The sequence below is a fragment of the Aulonocara sp. 'chitande type north' Nkhata Bay genome, linkage group LG7, assembly GCF_057382095.1.
Source record: "Aulonocara sp. 'chitande type north' Nkhata Bay isolate Kocher_YH1m ecotype deep benthic linkage group LG7, A_spYH_male_GT1.1, whole genome shotgun sequence".
Lineage (NCBI taxonomy): Eukaryota > Metazoa > Chordata > Actinopteri > Cichliformes > Cichlidae > Aulonocara > Aulonocara sp. 'chitande type north' Nkhata Bay.
The window spans coordinates 68050228-68072581 of record NC_141350.1 but is presented as its reverse complement, the minus strand read 5'-3'; the positions used below and the strand labels follow the sequence as shown (position 1 = coordinate 68072581).

Sequence of the window (22354 nt, the reverse complement as noted above, 5' to 3'; positions counted from 1 at the left end):
CATGAATCCTCCTGAAGGTTTGAGTTGATACTTCATGCAGGAGGAAGCATCTCAGTCAGCAGCTGGTTGTTGTAAATGTCCAGTCGGCTTGACGTGCTGCAGGTTTGCTGCACTCGTACAGAAAAAAGAGCAGCTTTTAGATGATGCGCCCACTCCTGACTGAGATTTGGATTTCCACCCGCTCATAGTAAGAACATTTGAGCCTGTGTGGTACAGCTGTGTCAATGGAAAATTGTATTTAGTAGTCGGTATAATCTTTTAGTGATATAAGTTTGCATATGGTAGAATGCTGCATGTAATCATTTGTGTGTAGAAGTATATAGTTGGTGGCATATTGAAAGAATGTCTCATCCTAGGAGGTCTGTAACATTCTAGAGCAGGGCTGCCCAATCCCGGTCCTCGAGAGCTACTATCCTGCAGCTTTTAGATGCATCCCTACTCCAACACAGCTCAATCAAATGGTTTGATTACCTCTTCAGCATGCCATCGTGTTTGGCAAAGGCCTGATAACAAGCCATTCATTTGATTCGGGTGTGTGGGAACAAGGATGCATCTAAAAGCTGCAGGACGGTAGCTCTCGAGGACCGGGATTGGGCACCCCTGTTCTAGAGTGTTCACCCCCACATCCTAGGAGCATGGGAGAGGTCGTACCTTGTTTTATTGTTTTATGGTAGGATTAACGTAGCTATATTTGTTTTAGTCTAAGTGCCTTTTGGTTTGATGAACTGTTGGACTTTGAGACCAGCAGGTTTAGGGAAGATTTTATGGGGTCACACTCTGACCACACACACACACACACACACACACACACACACACACACACACACACACACACACACACTCTCTCACTCACTGAAGTATAAAATAAAGACAGGGGCAGTTTCTTAGGCGAGTCTCTCAGTCCGGAGGCCGCCCTTGCTAGCAAGAGTTCTGTGTGTTTCTCTTTGCTGAAGAAGTGTTTTAGAATATATTCCTTAACAGGCTGCTATGAGGTCAGACTCAGGACAGACTTGGTGCTGTTAGTGACTAAACTCTGTTCCATCCTGTGATGTTTCTGAAACTAAAATCCAGAATCTTGTTTGGTTTGTTTTCCCTGCAGGAAGCTGAGGTGTTGCCTCTGATGAGGTAAAAGACAAAAATTAGCCCAGATAGTAGTCTTTATCTGAGCTGATTGCTTCATTTGTTGGGTTCCCCTCACTGACTGCAGTCTGTCCCAGCAGTGAGAAACCAGGAGCTGAGAATCTTCAGAGCTGTCAGGCTGAATCTTTGGTGGATGAAGAGGCAAGGTAGAGTACTCTGCATGAGGAAAAACCAAACCAAATGGTCATACTAAGTACTCTTAGGGGTATGTTGGAGTGCAACAACAGGACCTGCATTTTACATATATATTAGGGGTGCAACGATACTCGTATCGATATTGAACCGTTCGATACAGTGCTTTCGGTTCGGTACGCATATGTATCGAACAATACAACATTTTTAATTTATTTTATCAACTTTCCTTCTGACGATGCTGTCTGTGTTGAGCGCTCAGTGGATCTGCGTTCGACTACTCTGCCTAGGCTGCACTGTCGACGTGTTGGCCGTCCAGCCCCACGCACGGGGCGATCCGCGGTAGCTCGTTAACAGAGATTTGCCGTGTTGTGGCGTTAACGTCATTTCAGATTAACGCTGACAGCACTAGTGGGAACACAACGAATATGACTGCACATTTACTCCGACAGCATCCTAGTGCAAAGACAAGTGGAAGCAGACAAAAACAACAAGCACGCATGCTACAAACTTTACCCGAGTCATTTAGACAGCCGTTAGCACAGGATTCTCCTTATGGGGACCTGATATGTTTAATATGCTGCTGAGAATATAGCCCAGAAGAAGCTATAGTATAGCTTTTATTTTGAAAGAGCCATTTCTCTGTAATAAACTCTTTTTCAAAGATGAGTGATTCCTCAGATTAATTTTTTTATTACTTTTGTTTCAGCAACATTAAATTTAAAAACTGTACTTTTATAACTTTAATAAATAACAAATTAAAAAGGCATGAACATTTATTTGTATCGAAAAAAATATCGAACCGTGAATCTTTGCACCCGTAATATATTCTTAGATTCTACCAGAGTAAAAATTAGTGTTTCTGTGATGTCGGGCATGTGTGCAGCTCCTTCTCTGTGTAGTTCTTCCATCTTTATCCTTTTATACCTAAACAGAATTCCAGTAGACTGTTCCACATTCCCGGGAAAATCTGATGAGATTAATTAATATTAATAATAATGTGTGCTTTCTCCACATTCAGCATCTTTGTCTTCACTTTAAACGTGTTTCTGATTTTCTCTTTTAATCAGCAGCTCCAGCACATCTGTCGCCTCGGCTCCAGCAGAGGAGACCCAGCGCAGTGAGAAGGACTGGGCCTGTGCACGGTGAGCTGCAGTTTTTCTCTCTCAGGAAGCAACGACACAGGTCAACCTGATAGAAACACGTTACAGGATAGAAGCTCCTGCACACTGTGTTTTAACCATACTGCTCCTGTCTTTGAGCTTTCCTCGATCCCCATAAGACATAAACACTGAGTAAAGACATGAAATGTTTTTCATTTAATTCAATTTTATTTATTTTTTAAATTGTGTTAACTGCACCTGATGATGAAAATACAATTACTGGCTTGGATAAAAGGTGTGTTAATCATTTCTTTGAGTTTGCTTGTAAAATCCACTCACCGGCCACTGTATTAGACACACCTGTATCTAACTGCTTGTTAACAAATATCAGGCCCCGTGTGATTGGCTGATTAGTGAGCAGCAGTTCTCTGGGGAGAAAATGCCTTGTTTAAGGTCAGAGAAGGGCAGAACGGCTTCGAGTTGATAGGAAGGCCAATAGCAAGTCAACCAAGGTTTGCAGAAGAGCATCTCTGTCTTGAAGCAGAAGAGCTACACAGCAGAAACTGAGGCTTCTGTTTACACAGACTCGCCAAAAGTGGACAATAAAAGATAGAAAAACACTGTACGACCTGATGAATCTTTATATCTGCTGCAATGGTTCAGGGTCAAAGTTTGGCATGAACAACATAACAGCATGGATCCATCCTGCCTGTAACTCCACGCCGAGTGTTGTTGCTGACCGTGTCCATCCCTTTATGACCACAGCGTAGCATCCTCTCAGCATCATCTCAGTGGCCTCCACATTCACCAAATCTCACTCCAAAAGAGCATCTTTGAGACGTGGTGAAGCACGCAACAGCTGTGTGATGATGTCCTGTTAACATGGACCAAAATCTCTGAGGAGTGTTTGCAGAAGCTTGTTGAATCTGAGCCATGTAAAATGAAATCGGCTCTAAAGACAAAAGCAGCTCCAACCTGCCACTACCAAGGTGTACCTAATGAAGTGGCTGTGTAGTGTAGTACTATGTCAGGCAGTAATTTGTGTCCAGACTGTTCGACTGAAGTAGTTTCTTCATGTTCTGTCTGTGATGCAGCCTGTTGGAGTTGTTGAATCCACAGGCTCTGAACCCCGATCCCGACGCCCAAGACGCTGTGGTACGTTTACGCAGACAACTCTGATTTAGTTAGAGTGCAAATAAAATTTAAAAAATAATTATTTTACCTCTTAGAAAATATGAAAATGAAAGCCTGTAGATTTATTGGTTGTTACTCATGCAAACACTGCTCATGATGTTATTTAAAGCCTCCTTTGTCCTTTCACCTGGATGTCTCAGGTTTCTCCCCTCGACCCCTGCCGGAGTGGGATTCTGGTGCACGCTACCTCCCCAGCAGAGCCGTGGATCAGTGTGAATGACCCCGCCATCGCAGACACCCTCTGCTGGGTAAACAAGAATACGCCCTGAGTTTGTCATCAGGATCTTTAACATGCTAGGAAACGAGAGTTTAGTGACCTGAACATTCAGGTGTAATTGTAAATGTTGTGAAAGTGGTTTCGTTATTAACAACACAGCATCAGATTCAATTTCAAATTTGAAATGTTCTCAGAAATGGTTCAGAAATACAAATAAAGTTGTTGTTAATTTACTGATTATTTCCTTCATCTAGAGTATTTAAAAGATGGACACACTGCCGCACTTTTTTATTGTTTTTTCAATGAAAGCGTTGAGCATGGGGTTGATTTGAAGTTGAATCTGAGGACGAGTGTGTGCTTACACTTGACTCTGATTGACATAAAGGACATTTTAAATTCAGTAAGATTTTAAACTATCATGTGAGACCATAAGATCACGAGTGCAGGTTTAAGGCACTTGAGCATCAGCTTCCCTTATAGGACACGGGAGTGCTGCTGTCGCCATAATTTTAAAACGCAACGAGGCGCTGTCGCTGTCCATGAGGACCGAGCGATCAGACAGTGAGCGTAGCGATGCTGAGACTCGAGGCATCAGAGCCTGGCCGAAAAAAATCAGCGCCTGGATTTAACTAAGCAAACAGGTAAGAGTGATTCGTAGGTTTCAACTGGCAACAGGTTATTTAACCCTGAAGCAGTAAGTAGCTTCTCATTTCTTAACCTACCGTGTTTGAAGACATGGTCCTGGAGAAGAGAAGCTTTTACTCGAATTGGGATCAAATTATTGTCCTTCATCAAGCAAAGAAATAATGTGGGAGAAACTGAAAGTACAGAAACTGGGTTTAAAAAAAAGAGTCCAGCATATTAAAACCTGGGAGGACAGAGGTGAACCATCATCTTTGACGAAGAAACGTGGTCATCATCGTGATCTGACATAACAAATGTTGGTGAAATGTGTACAACGCGAAGAGGACTTGGGACTGAGACTAAACTGCTGTGTTATAGTAACAAAAGCACTTGGTGGTTGGATGGTCTCATGAGTCCAGGTTTAACTGGGGTGGTGCTTCCAGCATTCATACAAACTGTGGAAGATGGTTCTGGAAGTCCAAAAAATGCATCCAACACCACAGAGGTCAGACCGAAGCCCCAGGAAGACTTCACACAGTTCGACTCTTGAATCATCAATTCAAGTTCTTGGTGAAAAATTACTGCAACTCTGGACGGAAGTAGATGTTTATGTGTATGTCAGCTTACCTAAAGGTTATTAGAGGGACAGGAATCCGCACTCATGCCTTTGGTCTCAACAGACTGTAATCCTTCAGTGTCTACAGCTGAAGTAGTTAAATTATAGCCATAAAAAAGAGCAGCTAGGAAGTAACTACTCCGCTAATTACTCATCCTCTGCTGAAAGCCCAGCAGAGGATGTACTTCCTGAGGCAGCTGAAGAAACTCAACCTGCCAACACGGACGATGATGCAATTCTACACTGCAGTCATCAAATCCATCTTCACCACCTCCATCACCATGTGGTACGTTGGAGCCACTATCAGGGACAAACAGACTGCAGCGTGTTGTGCGCTCTGCTGAGAAGATGATTGACTGCAGGACCTGTACGCCTCCAAGACACTGGGGCGTGCAGCTCGGATCTCAGCTGACCCTTCTCACCCTGGACACAGTCTGTTTAATCTGCTCCCCTCAGGCAGGAGGCTCCGGTCCATCCGCACCAGAACCTCTCGCCATGAGAACAGTTTCTTCCCCTCTGCTGTTGGACTCATGAACCATATATATATACTTAGCACTTTTAATTTTTATTTAAGTGTTGTCTTACAGTATGTTTTCCTAATGTTGTAAACCTGTGCAACATTTGGCAATAAAACCCTTTCTGTATTACTGATCTTATTTGATAACTATCCGTTTCATCCGCGCTCTCATGTGACTGCTCAGTCTTCTCTTGTGTCAGTCCCTCGCCGCTCTTTAACCTCCATCTGAGTTTCAAACAGTCAGTAGAAAAGGTGGACGTAGACACCACGGCTCACGAAGCATCTGTGTTTTTTGAGTCGTAGTACTGAGACAGCATCTAGTGGGCATTAGAGGAAGTGCGGTTTTTTGGTGGTTTCCTCTCACAGTGACCGTTTGTCTCCAGGTGCAGCGGAAGCAGTACAGCACCTTGTCTCCAGCTGACTGTTACAGCTGGCCAGCTGTGGCTCGAGGATACCATACCCTTGTTATCTCCAGCAGCGCAGACCAGCCGCTCAGCTACCTTACCCCACTCCTTACCCACATCATGCTGAACTCCATCTTCACTTCCCACACCTCCAGCTCAGGGGTGAGTGCACACACAGGAGGCAGGAAGCATGGATGAATTCTGCTTTTGTCACTATCAATTCGTATGTTTGTAGCCCATAGCTGTGCTGCTGTGTCCCGGTTGGGAGAAGGTCCAAGCTGTATATGACCTCCTGGGGGTGAGTAAGGTCTCCCAAAAGCTCTACCCCACAACTGTGCTGCTGGGCATCAACAAGGACGAGGCTAAGAGTGTCAAGATCCCCAAAAACTGTGAGTTAAGCATAACGAGCATCATCGCAGTCTGCTAGGTGGTCGATAAATGATTGATTTACATCAGTAACTATTCAGAATCTTCTAATCTGATTAATTCCAGGCCTGCTGTTGGTGACCACTCCTTTCAGTCTGGTCCGTCTGCTGTCCTGCCACTGCTTCCTCTTCCTGCGGCTGTGCCACCTGGTGCTGGACGAAGCTGACCAGCTCTTCAGTCTGGCTCCAGATGAGGTGATGACTTATGATGTACAACTGTAAATGTGCACACATCGCGTCAGTTTTTAGTTCCGTTTTCATTGACGGGCATCAGATAGGATCAATTCAAATAGTAACCTGTAATAAAACTTATCAGAGGGGTTAGAGAGAATTATTTCCAGAAAATGCAAAGCTTACAAACCTGAATCCAAAAGATAAGCAGAGTACAATGTGCAGGGGTACAGAGGACGTGCAGACTGATTGTGGGGGCAGAAGCCTCGGCAGAGAAGCCCAGGTCTCCAGCCTCCAGCTCACTCAGTGTTCCCAGGACATCCTGGAGAGGCTCTGTAGCCCCCTCAGCTGGCTCCTTTCGATGTGGAATCATTCAACTCCTCATCCTGCCACTCTTAAAAGGACCTCATTTCCACTGCTTGTATCCACCGTCTCCGAGAGCTTGTGACCATAAGCGAGGGTTGGAAAATAACCAATGATTACATCACTAATGATTCTTCTGCTCCACTCTTGCCTCACTCCTGAACAAAACCCCAAGAGACTTAAAGCATATAATTAGTCTGTGACCCGGAGGCCATGGTCCTGCTCCGGCCTCAGACTTTGAGGTGCTAATTCACACGCAGCTGTGAACTGCTCCAGTGTGAGCCTGATGCTACCTGCTGATGAAGCCAACAGAACCATGCTATCTGTAAAACCCAGAAGTGAGATCCTGAAGCAGAAGCTTTCCACCCCCTGGCTACCCCTGGATGTTCTATCCATGACAGCTATGAACAGAATCTCTGTCAAAGATTCAGGTTTGTGTGTCCTTCGAACAGAGAGTGTTTCAGAATAAGAGTCTTTTATTTTGAAAATAGGCTAGATTCTCCAGGCCCTTCCTGCCCAGCTCACCTGCTCTGTGCAGGTTGATGCAGTTTCTGTAAAATACTACATCTAGTGCTATTTTACGTGACAGTTAGCAGAGAAACTCTTCTGCGATCCATCTGGTGAAATTAATATTGAAACTAGAATGTGCTGCAGTTACATCAATGTTATTCTCCGATAGCTGTGTTTGTTTCAAGGAAAAATATGATCTTCTGTTTTATTTGTGAAGTCGTATTTTGTAGTGACGGGAAGTGGTCATTATTGATGGGAATGAGCAGAACGGACAGGATTAGAAATCAGAGGGACAGCTCAGCTTGAGCTGAGGTTAACAAGAGCAGGTGCAACATGTCTGCACGGCCAGTCACACAGGTGGCAACACAAATGTAGAAAGTACAACACAGCATGACACAAAAGTGGCTTTTGAAACTGGAAACAACAGATTTTCAGGCCTGGTGTTCTTTAGCTACATTAAACCAAAAAAAGTATTTTTTACCATTGATAATATTTTTAAGAGAGTAAACTGCTATTTTGTAGTTAGACGGTGTTTGTAGTTACAAAGAGTTTGATGGTTGGATTTTACCAAGCCTGAAATATTTTTGTTTCTTCTGTCAGATGACGACCATCTTGCAGCACTTCCAGGTCACCTCTGACAAGGAAAGTGATTCCTGTCCTCCACAGCTGATTGTTGTAGCCAAAAGATGGACAAATCACATGGAGGATTTGTTATCCACTTACATGCCATGCCCCAGCATCGTCATAAGCGTTCCTGAGGAAGCCGCTCTCTATGGTAACGTTCAGCAGGTCAGTAAAAACTTTCCTGTTCAAATTAGGGTTAAACAGTGGTCTCAGTTACCTTTTTTTAAGTATCTGCATAAAATAAGAGTGAAGGGGAAGGAGCTGGGTGCAGTGTGAAGCTGGGCACACACTGTGTGATTTTTGGCCCAGTTTAAGATGATTTTTTTAGTTGTGTTACCGTTTTAGGGATCGGCCCGAGTTTCGCCTTAATCACGTGTCGTGCATCGTGTAGTATAGACGGGGTAATAAGACCAGCTCCTGATAAGCAATAGTATGGTTACAAGAACATCAAACCTGTTTAAAATCCTGGTCACCCCTCGTGAGGCTATCACACAGTCTGCCCTAGGGCAGCTGTGGCTACAACTGTAGCTGCCTCCACCAGTGTGTGAATGGGTGGATGACTGGGTGTGTAAAGCGCTTTGGGGTGCCTAGGGGGGGCTAGTAAAAGCGCTATAGAAATACAGGCCAATTACCATTTTTAGCAGCGTCACAAGCCGATTTAGCGCAACCTCTGATACTGTAGATGCGCAAACACAGAAATGTCAGTGAAAAAGACGAAGCGACGCCACAGTGCAGCGTGTGATCTGGACACAAGCGATGGAGCCACAACTTGTAGAACTTTGGCAAGCTCGTCCGAGCCTTTTCGATGTGGCCTGACAAAATTATCACGACCACAATAACCGTGAAAAGAGTTGGATCGTGTGTGGGTGTGTGTTGTATTGTTGATTTTGTGTTGTATATTAGCCATATAATGTAAGTTTTGGTAACACTTCATGTTACCAAGCTAAAATCTGGACACAGTGTGAGCACTCGGGTCACATCAAGCCGTATAGTGCGAGAACATGCATCGTGACCTACGAACTTCTAACCCCTGCGAGTAGAGCAGGGCGATATGGCCAAAAATATTTATCACGATATATATTTGAAAATTTGCGATAATGATATACAGGGAGTGCAGAATTATTAGGCAAGTTGTATTTTTGAGGAATAATGTTATTATTGAACAACAACCATGTTCTCAATGAACCCAAAAAACTCATTAATATCAAAGCTGAATGTTTGTGGAAGTAGTTTTTAGTTTGTTTTTAGTTTGAGCTATTTTAGGGGGATATCTGTGTGTGCAGGTGACTATTACTGTGCAGAATTATTAGGCAACTTAACAAAAAACATATATACCCATTTCAATGATTTCTTTTTACCAGTGAAACCAATATAACATCTCCACATTCACAAATAAACATTTCTGACATTCAAAAACAAAACAAATCAGCGACCAATATAGCCACCTTTCTTTGCAAGGACACTCAAAAGCCTGCCATCCATGGATTCTGTCAGTGTTTTGATCTGTTCACCATCAACATTGCGTGCAGCAGCAACCACAGCCTCCCAGACACTGTTCAGAGAGGTGTACTGTTTTCCCTCCTTTAAATCTCACATTTGATGATGGACCACAGGTTCTCAATGGGGTTCAGATCAGGTGAACAAGGAGGCCATGTCATTAGTTTTTCTTCTTTTATACCCTTTCTTGCCAGCCACGCTGTGGAGTACTTGGACGCGTGTGATGGAGCATTGTCCTGCATGGAAATCATGTTTTTCTTGAAGGATGCAGACTTCTTCCTGTACCACTGCTTGAAGAAGGTGTCTTCCAGAAACTGGCAGTAGGACTGGGAGTTGAGCTTGACTCCATCCTCAACCCGAAAAGGCCCCACAAGCTCATCTTTGATGATACCAGCCCAAACCACTGGAGCTCTCTGCCCTTTACCAATCCAGCCACGGGCCCATCCATCTGGCCCATCAAGACTCACTCTCATTTCATCAGTCCATAAAACCTTAGAAAAACCAGTCTTGAGATATTTCTTGGCCCAGTCTTGACGTTTCAGCTTGTGTGTCTTGTTCAGTGGTGGTCGTCTTTCAGCCTTTCTTACCTTGGCCATGTCTCTGAGTATTGCACACCTTGTGCTTTTGGGCACTCCAGTGATGTTGCAGCTCTGAAATATGGCCAAACTGGTGGCAAGTGGCATCTTGGCAGCTGCACGCTTGACTTTTCTCAGTTCATGGGCAGTTATTTGGCGCCTTGGTTTTTCCACACGCTTCTTGCGACCCTGTTGACTATTTTGAATGAAACGCTTGATTGTTCGATGATCACGCTTCAGAAGCTTTGCAATTTTGAGACTGCTGCATCCCTCTGCAAGATATCTCACTATTTTTGACTTTTCTGAGCCTGTCAAGTCCTTCTTTCGACCCATTTTGCCAAAGGAAAGGACGTTGCCTAATAATTATGCACACCTGATATAGGGTGTTGATGTCATTAGACCACACCCCTTCTCATTACAGAGATGCACATCACCTAATATGCTTAATTGGTAGTAGGCTTTCGAGCCTATACAGCTTGGAGTAAGACAACATGCATGAAGAGGATGATGTGGACAAAATACTCATTTGCCTAATAATTCTGCACTCCCTGTAACTGATGTGAGACAAAATACAACTGCACAACTTTACTAGCGCAAAAAAAACCCCCATCCATTTATTTTCACTTAAACAAGCAGCTGTTTTTATGTGCATTAAAGCTATATAAACATTTAACAGTGAAAATGCAAAATCCTTGCTGAAAGTTTAACCAAAAAACATTTCCAGTAGAAATGGGCTGACATATCCTGAGCATAACCATGTACAATATACACTGAAGTTAAAAAGAGGTGCTTTGCAGCATTAAACTGCAGTGTGCCAAATAAAAAAGTCAAATACGGATTTTTCAGACCATAAGGTGCACGGGAATATAAGACACATTAAGCAAAACAAAGCAGTCAGATAAATCTAACTTTATTAAACTCATTCTTCTTGCTTCCTCCACTTCTGTACCATTGATTCATTAATGCTGTATTCTATCACAGCTGCTCTATTCCCATGTTGTTGCAGTATATTAATGACTAACCTCGTGTTGTGGATGGATTATCTCAGTTGTTCTCCTGACTGAAGTTTGATCCGTTCACAGCATCCTGCCATGCGATTGCATTTGTCCCTGACTATCAGGAACCCTCACGGTAACTTTTATCGAGTGGAAAAAAGTTAGCTTGTTTATATTATGCTAACATAGCTGTGTCGCTAGCGGTCACGTAGCACATCATTATATACCAGCTAGCCCAACTTCAGTAACCCTACAAACGTCACTGCTGTTTAGTTTTCCGTCTTCATTCATGTTGGAAGTGATAGCAGAGCTGTACGTTTGAATTTATTTCAGAAATCTCTCAGTCAGAACATGCTACATCATCTTTAGGTGGAAGCTAGCGAGCTAACTTCCTGCTAACTTCTAACTCCGTTAAATGTAATAAATTCTGTTTTCATGGATGCCTGGATGTTAAACTTCATAGTTACACCTGGTAAAGCAGCAACGCTGATCATTTTATTGAAGATGAAAGAATTTAGACAGTTTTTAACTCTTAGTGATGCTGCAGTGTTCGTTTGACTTTGGGACCTGAAGTGGACAGAGTTTAGGACCCAGATTACTCGCAGATTTATGAGCACCTCAGTCCGACAGATACGGCAATAACGGCCGCTTGCATGTTCTACAAAAAAAAAGTGCTTTGTTGTGTATCTGACGGACAAACACCAAACCAGTTTCACATCACTGAAGTGGCACCATTTTTACAAACCAGTTCTGGTTCATCTGTTTCACTCAACGATCCGCCTTTCTCATTCTCCGTTAGCGCCATGCTTTTTCTGCCATGTGTGTATGAAAACAAAGGCACGTTTTATGCGTTGCGCGTTTTACCCATATTATATCGCGAGATTTCATTTTCTTATCGTTGTCTAGCATTGTACCGGTATTACCGTGAACAGTATGATATGGCCCAGCTCTACCTACGATTCAGTCATACAGTTTGATCAGGAGCTGAATAACGCAACTGAAATAATCGCACAGTACATTAAGCGGAAGTCTCTACTGGCTTGTGTTTTGTTCCCCCTGCAGGTCATCCTCATGACTCTGGATATCAGTAAGATCTCAGTCCTGTTGGGAACGCTTGGCTTCAGCCCCGACGTCGGCCAGAAGACGCTGATCGTAGCAAACTCCTTTCAGGAGGTCGAAGATGTGTTCAAGGTGACACTCGGGCTGCTTTTTACATCCAAGTATATATTTTGTCATAAAGTCAGGACAGGAAGATATCGACTTCATCCTGTCTCTCAAACACAATGATCTCATATAAATGTATGCAGTGAAACACAGATATCCAGTGCCGTAAAATAACAAGTCAATCCTTACTGCTTCAATAATAATAATGGATTGGATTTATATAGCACTTTTCAAGGCACCCAAAGCGCTTTACAATGCCACTATTCATTCACTCTCACATTCACACACTGGTGGAGGCAGCTACGGTTGTAGCCACAGCTGCCCTGGGGCAGACCGACGAGGCCGCCATATCGCGCCATCGGCCCCTCTGGCCAACACCAGTAGGCGGTAGGATAAAGTGTCTTGCCCAAGGACACAACGACCAGGACAGAGACAGGGGATCGAACCGGCGACCGTCCGGTTACAGATGAGCTTCCCAACCCCCTGAACCACGGTCGCCCCGTAGTAATACAATAATATACTCTACAAACAAAACACTAGACACATAAACCTGCTTCACTCACACACACTGATGTTTTATAATCTTCACCTTTTAAAAACAGCTCCAGTTCTCTGTGGCACTCAACTGTGTGCAATTGATTAAACTAAAAGTAATAATTTTAATTTAAATCTGCCCTCCTGACCTTTTCTTCCGTCAGGCTGTGAGCACCAGGTCAGTTTTCTGCCTCAAGATCCACGAGGGGTTAACTCACGACATGGACTTTGTGCTCGAGCAGTGGAAGAAGGACATCGGCCCCGGCACTCACGTTGTTCTCGGTAACTGAAAATAGTTCTCAATTTGTTTTGATGGTGACCGTTAACCTGATTACATGAACCTGAACGTGAGCCGTGCAGTTGTCATTTCTTTTTCTTGTTTGACCTTTGACCTCTAGTAACCACCGACGATTGTCTCAAGGGTCTGGATATCAGAGATGCGACCTGCATCGTCCATTACAGTTTCCCCTCCTCTCCTAAGCTCTTTGGCAGCCGACTCTTCTGCATGGCTGAAAACTTCAGGAACTTCTCAAAACGAGTAAGAACGAGTGGCGGATGCACTTTATTAGGAACACCTGTACACCTGCTTATTCAGGTAACACAGGGTCCTGCAGCTACAGAACAAGTGTATGCTCACACAAACATCCAAACAGAAAAACTGTGGTTGTCTATATTTCTTCTGCCGCTGTGCTCTGATCTGACCCAGAATTAAAAGTTTAGTGATCATCTCGTCTCTGCAAAACCTAAAGAACCTCAAGAGGAGCTTGACAATGAGCCCAGCCGTCAGCAAGGCCTCCAAAATACTCATATTCCAAAGTGATCAGACTGTAAATGAAACAAGCTGGTGCAGCAGAGTTCAGGAGATTAAGACCCTGAACACCACCCTACCATTCTCTGGGGCTGACAGTGGAGCTGTGTGGAAAATATGGCTTTCAGAGCAAAGGGAGGCCATATGTATTTTGGTGTTCTTAATAAAGTGCTCAGTATTAAGAAACGTAAGCAGATGTTAACCGTCAATGTTTGAGGTCCTGGATGACTTTTTAATTTTTCTCCTCAGGATCAAACGAGGAGCAGCTCAGCCGTCACCAGGTCGGTGCTGCTGATCTCAGAAAGGAACGCCCGCCACGTCATTGGGATTCTGCGCTACCTGGAAAGGGCAAATGCCCTGCTGCCCCCCGAGCTGCTGACCTTCGCACAGGGGGTACAAATGGCACGCGAGGACCAGAAAACAGACCGCCCCCTCTGCAGATACCTGAAGAGTTTTGGCGTGTGCAGGTCTCCAGATTATACACGACTCTGTGGTTTCAGTCTTGTTCACTGGTCCGGGCCTTATTCTTTAGTCTGCAGATAAGTTTGTCTGTCACATGGATGACTTACTGGCAGCCATCTTTCTCATGCTGGGTTCTTTTGCCAATCAGATTTTTACCTACCCTTTTTTTTAATTAGCCATATTGTTGCTTGCGTTGTCTATAACATCATGAGTTTCAGACAGTAAAGAGAAAATGACTTGTATGTTATTCTGTGTGCTTTCCCCTGCAGAAACAATGGCATTTGTCCTGAACGCCACCGCTTCGTCTCACAGCTGGATCAGTCCAAACTGCCGGCATCTGGAGTCATAGAAGTGAGGATGATGCTTCTGTTCTCAGAGTGATGTTGTGAATCATGGTGCAGCTGTCAGGATATTACATTGGCTCAGTAGTGGAGTTCTTGGATGAAACCCTGATATTTGTTTAACGATCACTGATTGTACTTAAAACAACACAAACAGTGGATGTGACTCTGTGTATCCGAGGTTGTACCGCTCTACATAAAGACAGCGTCAGTCTTCTACGGCCGTATCGTCGAGGAGGAGGACGGGGGCTTTGAGAAAATGGCCTCTGAGATGGCTTCGTACTACGCAGAGAAGAAGCTTGGAGCCAAGAAGCTGCTGGAAGGAGGACTGTACGCTGTGCAGGAGGACGATGTCTTCCACAGGTCTGACAAATCAAATCTAAACACCACCGTTGGGTGGCGATGATTTCAGCCTCACACTCTGGGACTGCGAGTTCATCACTGTAAGTCGACTCCTGTCTGTTTTCTATCAGGGTGAAGCTCCTCTCTGTGCCCGACAGAGGCGGCCGGCTGTTTTTCAGCGTAGTTGCTTGCTTCATTGACATGGGAAAGGAGGAGGAGGTGAAATCCTATCAGATCCTCGAGCTGCCGGAGCAGTTTCACTCTCTGCCTGGACAGGCCGTAGAGATCGTTGTCTGCCGGGTCAAACCAATTGATTCTGAGATCAGCTGGCACCCCAAGGTTTCCCTTTCTCACTTTGAAGTCATGTACACTCACAGCTACAGCCGCATTGTTATCTAACACAATCATTCATTAAGTTAGGATTAAAAAGGATTACATCAGAGACAAAGTACGGGGCTGAGCAAGCTATCGAAAAGTGTCAACTATAATTAAGCTCCGATTTAAATTCCAATTAATTCCTCTGCTGCTTCCACCACTTCTCTCCTCTCTGATTTATTCTTAGAGCTGATTGGTTGCAGAGTAGGCAGTCATTCATCAGCACTGGCGTTATCTTTCTGCTGCTGTTGCATTTCTGTTTATTCATTATAAGTTGATCTGGGAGCTACTGGCAGCCGTGAATCTTGCTTTGGGCACAAGAGCTTCATATCCTGGATGAGCCCCCAAACGTTTTACAGTCTATGTGCATGATTTAAGATGCCACCATGCTGTTTAAGGTCAACCAGATGTTTAATAATGAAAATATTGTTTTTTACAAAGAACAAACAGAAATAAGGGAGATGGCAGCCTTGACCAAAACAAGCAGCTAAACTGCTAAATGTTCCTCTGAGATCTGGAGGCAATAATTCATGCATTCTCTGACTTTACTTCTGGTAGATAGACATTCTTCACCAGAGGTTCTCTTTCCATCTTAAGAACGGGACGAGAGAAAAAGAGTGTTTAATTTTCTATTTGTTTTGCGCCTGCAGGTTACCAGAGCCATCAGCCAGAAGATCCGCGGACTTCAGCATCGAGCTAGAGTAGTTCTCAGCCTGGGAAACACAGTTTTTGTTGATCCAATGGTGATGTTTTACATTTTAAATCATCTCTCCATACAGCCATCTGTACAAAGCTGTTAATATTTACGGTTTACAAAGCTTAAAAAGTCTCAGTTTTTAAGTGTGTCCTACCTGAGCTGGACTGGTTTTTAGCACCGCCAGTTGTGTCGGGATTCCCTTTTTGTTTTCTTCCTTGAAGGTTCGGGTCACCCAGATTCCAGGAATGAAAACTGTCATCAATGAATACAACGTCCAGGCGGAGATCCTGAAGACCCGGATGGGAATCGGGAACCCGGAGCATGTGGACCTGCTGAGGGCGCTGTGTGAGGAGAACAGCAGCAGCAAGGATGAAGGTCACATGTCCAGGTGAAGGGACAACCAACCAAAGTATTCACTCGAGGTCTGATCAGCCAATTTTCTTAAAAGAAGACTAAAGTAGCAGGTGTTTGTGGATTTTTTTCAGGCTTGGAGATAATATTACATCTCTGAAGGATGTCAGGATTACAGCTGAGGAAGAAGTTCTGGCCAACAACCTCAAGGCTCCAGACCTTTCTCCACTAGAGCCAATGAGGTCAGGAAACCAGTCCCTGGTCCCAGCACCTACAGACCACCTGGTCCCAGTGTGTGATCAGAACTCCCAGTCAGAGAGTGAGGGTGGTTTTGGACAAAGAAGCACTGATAAGAAGCCAGCTGAGCAGATGGAGAGGTTTGTATTCTTATGATTCAAAGGACGAAAAAACAGACATTTTCCACCAAGCATCTGTCAGAAGGTTTCAGACGACACAGCACAGGAAATGTCGTTCTCGTATATACACAGCCAAAAAAGACATTTCTGTAGAGCTGCAGCGGTGTTTTTAACACTAAGTTGTGGAAACAGCGGTAGGTGCTGGACTGAATGTGAAACACTTGAAATAAAGACCTAATGAACGCAGGTAGTTTATTTGCAGTAGGATATGCTTGTTGTCTCGGTTAAAAAAACATTTGGATAAGTAAGAAAAGAACATGCAATCCAAGCTCTGTGCAAAGAAAGCTGTCATCAGGCTCTGTTTTACACAAAGCTCCTGAGAGCAGCTTACACGTGTAGATGAAAACGCATTAAACTCTCACAAAACAACAGAAATAGTCTCAGAGCACAAACCTCACTGTAAATTCCATCCATGGACGAGGTCTTCCAGTTTTCTTTATTACTCAATGCTTTCCTTATTATCCTTCAGATGTTGTGTCTGACTTGATCTTTATCATTCTCCTACACGCAGCACCAGAGCTGGAGACGTTTTCCCATCAACCAGCTACACTGCTGCTCTGAACCTGCATGAAGAAGGTAAAAAGCTTATTCAGTCCAAACTTCAGTAACAACAAAGACATCAGAGCTTTTCCAGGTTTTAGATGGGCGTGGCTGTTACCTTTGCCCATAAGAGACGCGAAAATAATATATGAAATCCATCCTAAATTTTAAATACAGGTCTGTTAGTACAGTAACCTCACAGCAGCCATATTATTGGTCAGATAATTGCATTACAAAACTCCAACAGCACAAACACGGTCCAGAGGTCCAGTTCAGGTGAAGCCGGGCAGCAAGCTAGCAGCTAGAGCCGCTCATGTTGCCATCCACCTGTCACTCAGAGGCCACGCCCCATAAAAAATTACGTAAATGCAAAAAGTTTTTTTCTTTTTAAATAATCTTTTGGCTACTCAGCGTGTAGTTAAGTGTGTGTGTGTGTGTGTGTGTGTGTGTGTGTGTGTGTGTGTGTGTGTGTGTGTGTGTGTGTGGGGGCACGTGTATACAGGTGTGCAGGAAGGTGCTGGTCAAAGCAGTAGGCAGCAGGTCATCAGCACAGGCTCTGATGATGCATCACAAAGGTAAAAGCTGGAAGAACTCCCCACAGCAGCATCAGTACCTAAAGGTGTTGAGTGTCCAGAGCTTTGATTTTCGTCCTAACGTGCATCTCCTGGTTGTTTCAGTTTCCACCCTCTGATCCGCTGGTTCCAGACGCCCGACGCTGCGATTGTCACCGTGAAGCTGGCAAACCCGGAGAAGCAGCGCTGCGACTTCTGCTCGGACCGAGTCATTTATAGGTCTGTGAGATTCAGACCTTCAATGAGCGCTTGCCTATTTGGCATCACATCCAACATTCAGTGGAGGTTGTTATCTAGAGCACTTTACACAGGTGGGAGTGGGTACATGTTCACCATAATTTATTATTAATCCTTTATTTATCCAGGTAAAAAATCTCATTTCCAAGAGAGACCTGGCATCATGGCAACAAAAGTATAACCAGCCTGCATGTGAATTACACTCGAGTTTAATAGTGAGCTGTGAAAACACTCAGTTCTGTTTGGTATCTGACGCAAAGTTAATCAGTTCTTTGGATTAATGAAGTTATTTTGTAATCTATTCTGAATAATTCTCAGCCATTTAATTAAAAATCCATAATCTAGAGCAGATGTGCAAAATGTTTAGGCAGATACATTGAAACGCTGGTACAAGGAAAAGTCCATCACAGAGTTTATGTCCCGTAATTCAGCAAATAGTTTCTGCTCCTGTTGTTTTGATTTAATTATTCCACCCTCCCAATAAAATCTTTTAATATCAGCGTTTAGTGTCACATTATTACAATTATAATTCTACAATTAGCTTCCACGGTGCTACTTTTAAAAGGCATTCAAAGCTTATTCGTGACACTAGCAGGTCAAATATTCGTCTGCACTGCCTTCACTGTGTCATTAGTCTAATCAGTCAAGTCCAGCTTGTCGTCTTCATGGCCACCAGACATCGCTCCAGCATGTCCTGGCTCTGCCCCGGGGGCTCCTTTCAGTTGAGCATTCCCAAAACACCTCACCTGGCAGGTGTACCGCTCCGATACTGAACCACCTCAGCTGGTTTGTTTGGATGCAGCTCTACTCTGAAGTCCTCCGGAGTGATTTCCATTCTCTGACCTTTCTGCAGCCTGTAGCCAAGATCTCATCTTTTCACTAACTTACCACAGCTCAAGAAGTCCTGTTGTGGCTCCTTGAGCTTGTGCCTTTTGGCACAACCAGGTGAGGTTCTTGATCTTTATGGACCGGTTGCCACTTCCCCAGTGTTTCTGCGTCTGTGATCGTTTAAAGTCTACTCGTTTAAAGTGTTTGTGGCCACAGGTGAGAGTAGGAATCTAAATTGTCCACTAAATGGACAGCGTCACCGTCCACATCACTGCAGACACTGCACCAGTGTGTCATTTCTGCTTGCCTGCACTCGTAAGACATAAACCTCTAAAAGTGCTGTAAACACTTCTGACTCAGTCTTCAGTTTGAAACCTTTCATATTGTATTTTAGTCCATAAATGATGACACAGCCATACTTTCTGGCTTTCTGATTGGGTATTTTCACATGACCTTTTTTTTTTTTTTTTAAAGAAAACCAGCACATGAACCATAACGAATATTTAAAATTAAAAGTAAAAAAAATAAATACAAGATCGGCAGCCTTTGCAAATCTTACTCTGATTTTAAAAGTCAAGGTGCCAGACTGCTTTGCTGTCATGTATAAAAGTCCTGCCCACTCTCATCCCATCAGAAGCAGCTGAGCAGATGGAGAGGTTTGTATTCTTATGATTCAAAGGACGAAAAAACAGACATTTTCCACCAAGCATCTGTCAGAAGGTTTCAGACGACACAGCACAGGAAATGTCGTTCTCGTATATACACAGCCAAAAAAGACATTTCTGTAGAGCTGCAGCGGTGTTTTTAACACTAAGTTGTGGAAACAGCGGTAGGTGCTGGACTGAATGTGAAACACTTGAAATAAAGACCTAATGAACGCAGGTAGTTTATTTGCAGTAGGATATGCTTGTTGTCTCGGTTAAAAAAACATTTGGATAAGTAAGAAAAGAACATGCAATCCAAGCTCTGTGCAAAGAAAGCTGTCATCAGGCTCTGTTTTACACAAAGCGCCTGAGAGCAGCTTACACGTGTAGATGAAAACGCATTAAACTCTCACAAAACAACAAAGTCCTGCCCACTCTCATCCCATCATCTTGAAGTTACTTAGCCGGTCATTAAAGTTGCTCCACCTGTCCTCTGGATCACAGGCTGACCGCCTCGGTCAGGTCTTGCCCCCCCTGTGTCATCATGTTTCCATCATCAGTAAATCCTTAGGACCCAGCCTGGCAGTTCTCAAACAGCTGCCGTCTCCTCCATTCTCAAAAAAACGGACATGGCCCTCATAAATACAACAAATGACCTCACTGCTGCAGACTGGGGACACATCAGCATCCTCCTCCTCTGGGACCTTTCAGGAGTTTTTCAGTCTCCTTAGTCCGTCTTTAACTGCTTGTGTAACTACTCTGGCCTCCCTGGTTGTGACTTCAGAGGTCCACAACATGGAATTCATCCACGACTCCACCCTCTCAGTCATCACACATTAAATCCTCTCTAAAACAGACTCCAGCCGCTGAAGCCTCGTTCAGTCCTGGACGCTGCACCTCCTCTTGCTCCCAGTCAAGTCCTGCGTCTTCTGTAAAATCCTTCGCGCCCCGTTTATCTCACCACCACCTCCCTATAAAATCAGACGTACTCTGTCCCTCACAGCAGAGGGCAGTCCTCTGGGGACAGTCCTACTGTATTTACTACAATAGATGACTACACAGAAGAACTGGTCCTTTGCTGATTGCTCTCTCTTTGCTGATTGTGTTCAGTGGCAGCGTGAACGGTCGGTTCTACAGAGCTGACCTGGGGCTTCGCTACGAAATCGCAGCTGACGTTTGCTGCTGGGAAATGAAATACAATGAACCAGTTCTCAAACTGGTCAAGCAGCAGCCGGGAATCTGGGACAAACTCCTCAGAAACAAGGTACTGATTTAGTTTTCTTTGATTTACAGAAGAAATATAGGATTATCTTCACGTTAACTGTAAGGAAATATAGTAAAAGCAGTAATTGCCCCTTGTTATGAAAAGCAGCAATACTAATAGGATATTTCTTGTCCTAGAATATATTTGTGAGTTATGACATGGAGCACTTTGAGGGTGAGGAAGAGGACGGAGTGCCAAATGGTAAGATCCTGAAAGCCCAACGAAGTCTAAATGTGACTGTTATTGATGGAATCTGAGAACGTGAAACGCTGATGTTAGGGATTCTGGATAATGTGCACAAAAACGGAATGATTTGCAAATCACGTAAGCCCAATATTTAAAACTTTTCTAAATAGTTTGGATGAGGACATCAGAGGTCTGGAGAAACGCAATGTTCAAAGCAGCGATGGTTGTAAAGTTGGTGGATTGGAAATGGAAAGCTTTGCCTTTCACCTCGGTGCTCCGCCCCCGCACTGCCACGACTCCCGGCTGTTTCGCCCTCACAGACGAGAAGTCGAACAGTTTATGGAAACATTGTCGGTGTCAAAATGCAAAAGATCATTGGTTTTCACAATAAAAATGGAAATCTTGATATAATGCAGAGAAACGTGTGCACAGGCCAGGCTGCAGACCTTAAATGTTCAGGAACACGTTTCTCTGCATGGTTCAGACTGAGTGAAGCGAAGTCCATCGATCTTCTTCCACTGGTCCCATTCAGGGTGACGGGTGTCTTGCTGTGTGCGGCACTACTGTGATGCAACATGTAAAACGAACAGATATTTTCTATCATCCACAGAATTTCTGCGTTTGTGATGTTTGATGCGTTGTCTTTGTACTGGTGGGTTTTTTTAAACTGATTTTTGAATCATTGAATTGTGTTTTTATTTATTTCCCTTCAGTGTTGCAGCTCTTCAGCTTTCTTAGAAACAGGATTTAATGTTTTTACCCTGTTTTATTTTTTGGTTGTCAGGTCAGTGGTTTGTGGAGAACACGGGTGAAGATGACTGGTACAGGAACTCGGAGAGCAGCAGTGAGAGCGACGACTTTATATAACATCCTCCAACCATCGTCATCCTCGGGGTCGTGGTGTCTGTTCTGTGACCTTTGACCTCAGTAATGTTTGAGGCTTCTGCCTTTTCAATGGGAGCAAATTAACTTCAGCACAGAGTAGGGGTTCCAGATTTACTTCCACGAGAGTCCAGCTGCAGCGTTTCTCGCCGTCATGTCAGTGACAGGAAAAAAAATTCAGATTCTGTTTTCACTTTGATTTTTTTCCCCCGTTGTTCTGAAACAGTCGTAGTGTTCCCCCCTGTGTGTGTGTGTGTGTGTGTGTGTGTGTGTGTGGGGGTCACAGGGAATATTGTCAGGTAAATGTAATGACTTGAGCCAAAACTGCATTTAGATTTTTCTTTATTTCAAATTCTCGTCTGTAATTGGTCGCTTCGCCTCCATAGGAGCTTTTTATTGTGCAGCAGCAACAACAGCAAAGTCTTAAATATAAAGTTTACAATAAGAAGTGTACATGTATAAACTGACGGTGAGAATTTAAACTAGTCTAAGATTTAGAGATTTGAGAGGGAGTTGTTTTAAGTTTGAAATGAAAATGTTCCTTTTTAAGCTTAATTTTACAGATGATTAAAAATATTCAGTGTGAGCTGACGGTGCCGGCTGA

General features: G+C 43.9%; 1 protein-coding gene across 4 annotated transcripts in view; it reads left to right on the top strand.

Moving 5' to 3' along the window:
- Nucleotides 1-22354, top strand: part of tdrd12 (tudor domain containing 12) — a 31837-nt gene extending 9483 nt beyond the window's left edge. For 3 of the 4 annotated variants that reach the window (XM_086302167.1, XM_086302163.1, XM_086302164.1), the window contains 25 exons: nt 1100-1125; nt 1218-1286; nt 2343-2417; nt 3470-3530; nt 3710-3817; nt 5927-6109; nt 6183-6336; nt 6440-6567; nt 8017-8205; nt 12170-12298; nt 12970-13087; nt 13204-13343; nt 13863-14080; nt 14345-14426; nt 14598-14779; nt 14890-15097; nt 15784-15876; nt 16052-16218; nt 16316-16558; nt 17109-17173; nt 17640-17712; nt 17815-17928; nt 20529-20682; nt 20820-20883; nt 21653-22354. In XM_086302167.1, the coding sequence (XP_086158293.1) occupies nt 1100-1125; nt 1218-1286; nt 2343-2417; nt 3470-3530; nt 3710-3817; nt 5927-6109; nt 6183-6336; nt 6440-6567; nt 8017-8205; nt 12170-12298; nt 12970-13087; nt 13204-13343; nt 13863-14080; nt 14345-14426; nt 14598-14779; nt 14890-15097; nt 15784-15876; nt 16052-16218; nt 16316-16558; nt 17109-17173; nt 17640-17712; nt 17815-17928; nt 20529-20682; nt 20820-20883; nt 21653-21735 (3126 nt within the window). In that variant the 3' untranslated portion in view covers nt 21736-22354. The remainder of the gene's footprint in view (nt 1-1099; nt 1126-1217; nt 1287-2342; nt 2418-3469; nt 3531-3709; nt 3818-5926; nt 6110-6182; nt 6337-6439; nt 6568-8016; nt 8206-12169; nt 12299-12969; nt 13088-13203; nt 13344-13862; nt 14081-14344; nt 14427-14597; nt 14780-14889; nt 15098-15783; nt 15877-16051; nt 16219-16315; nt 16559-17108; nt 17174-17639; nt 17713-17814; nt 17929-20528; nt 20683-20819; nt 20884-21652) is intronic. The other variant, XM_086302166.1, reaches the window with a different exon arrangement.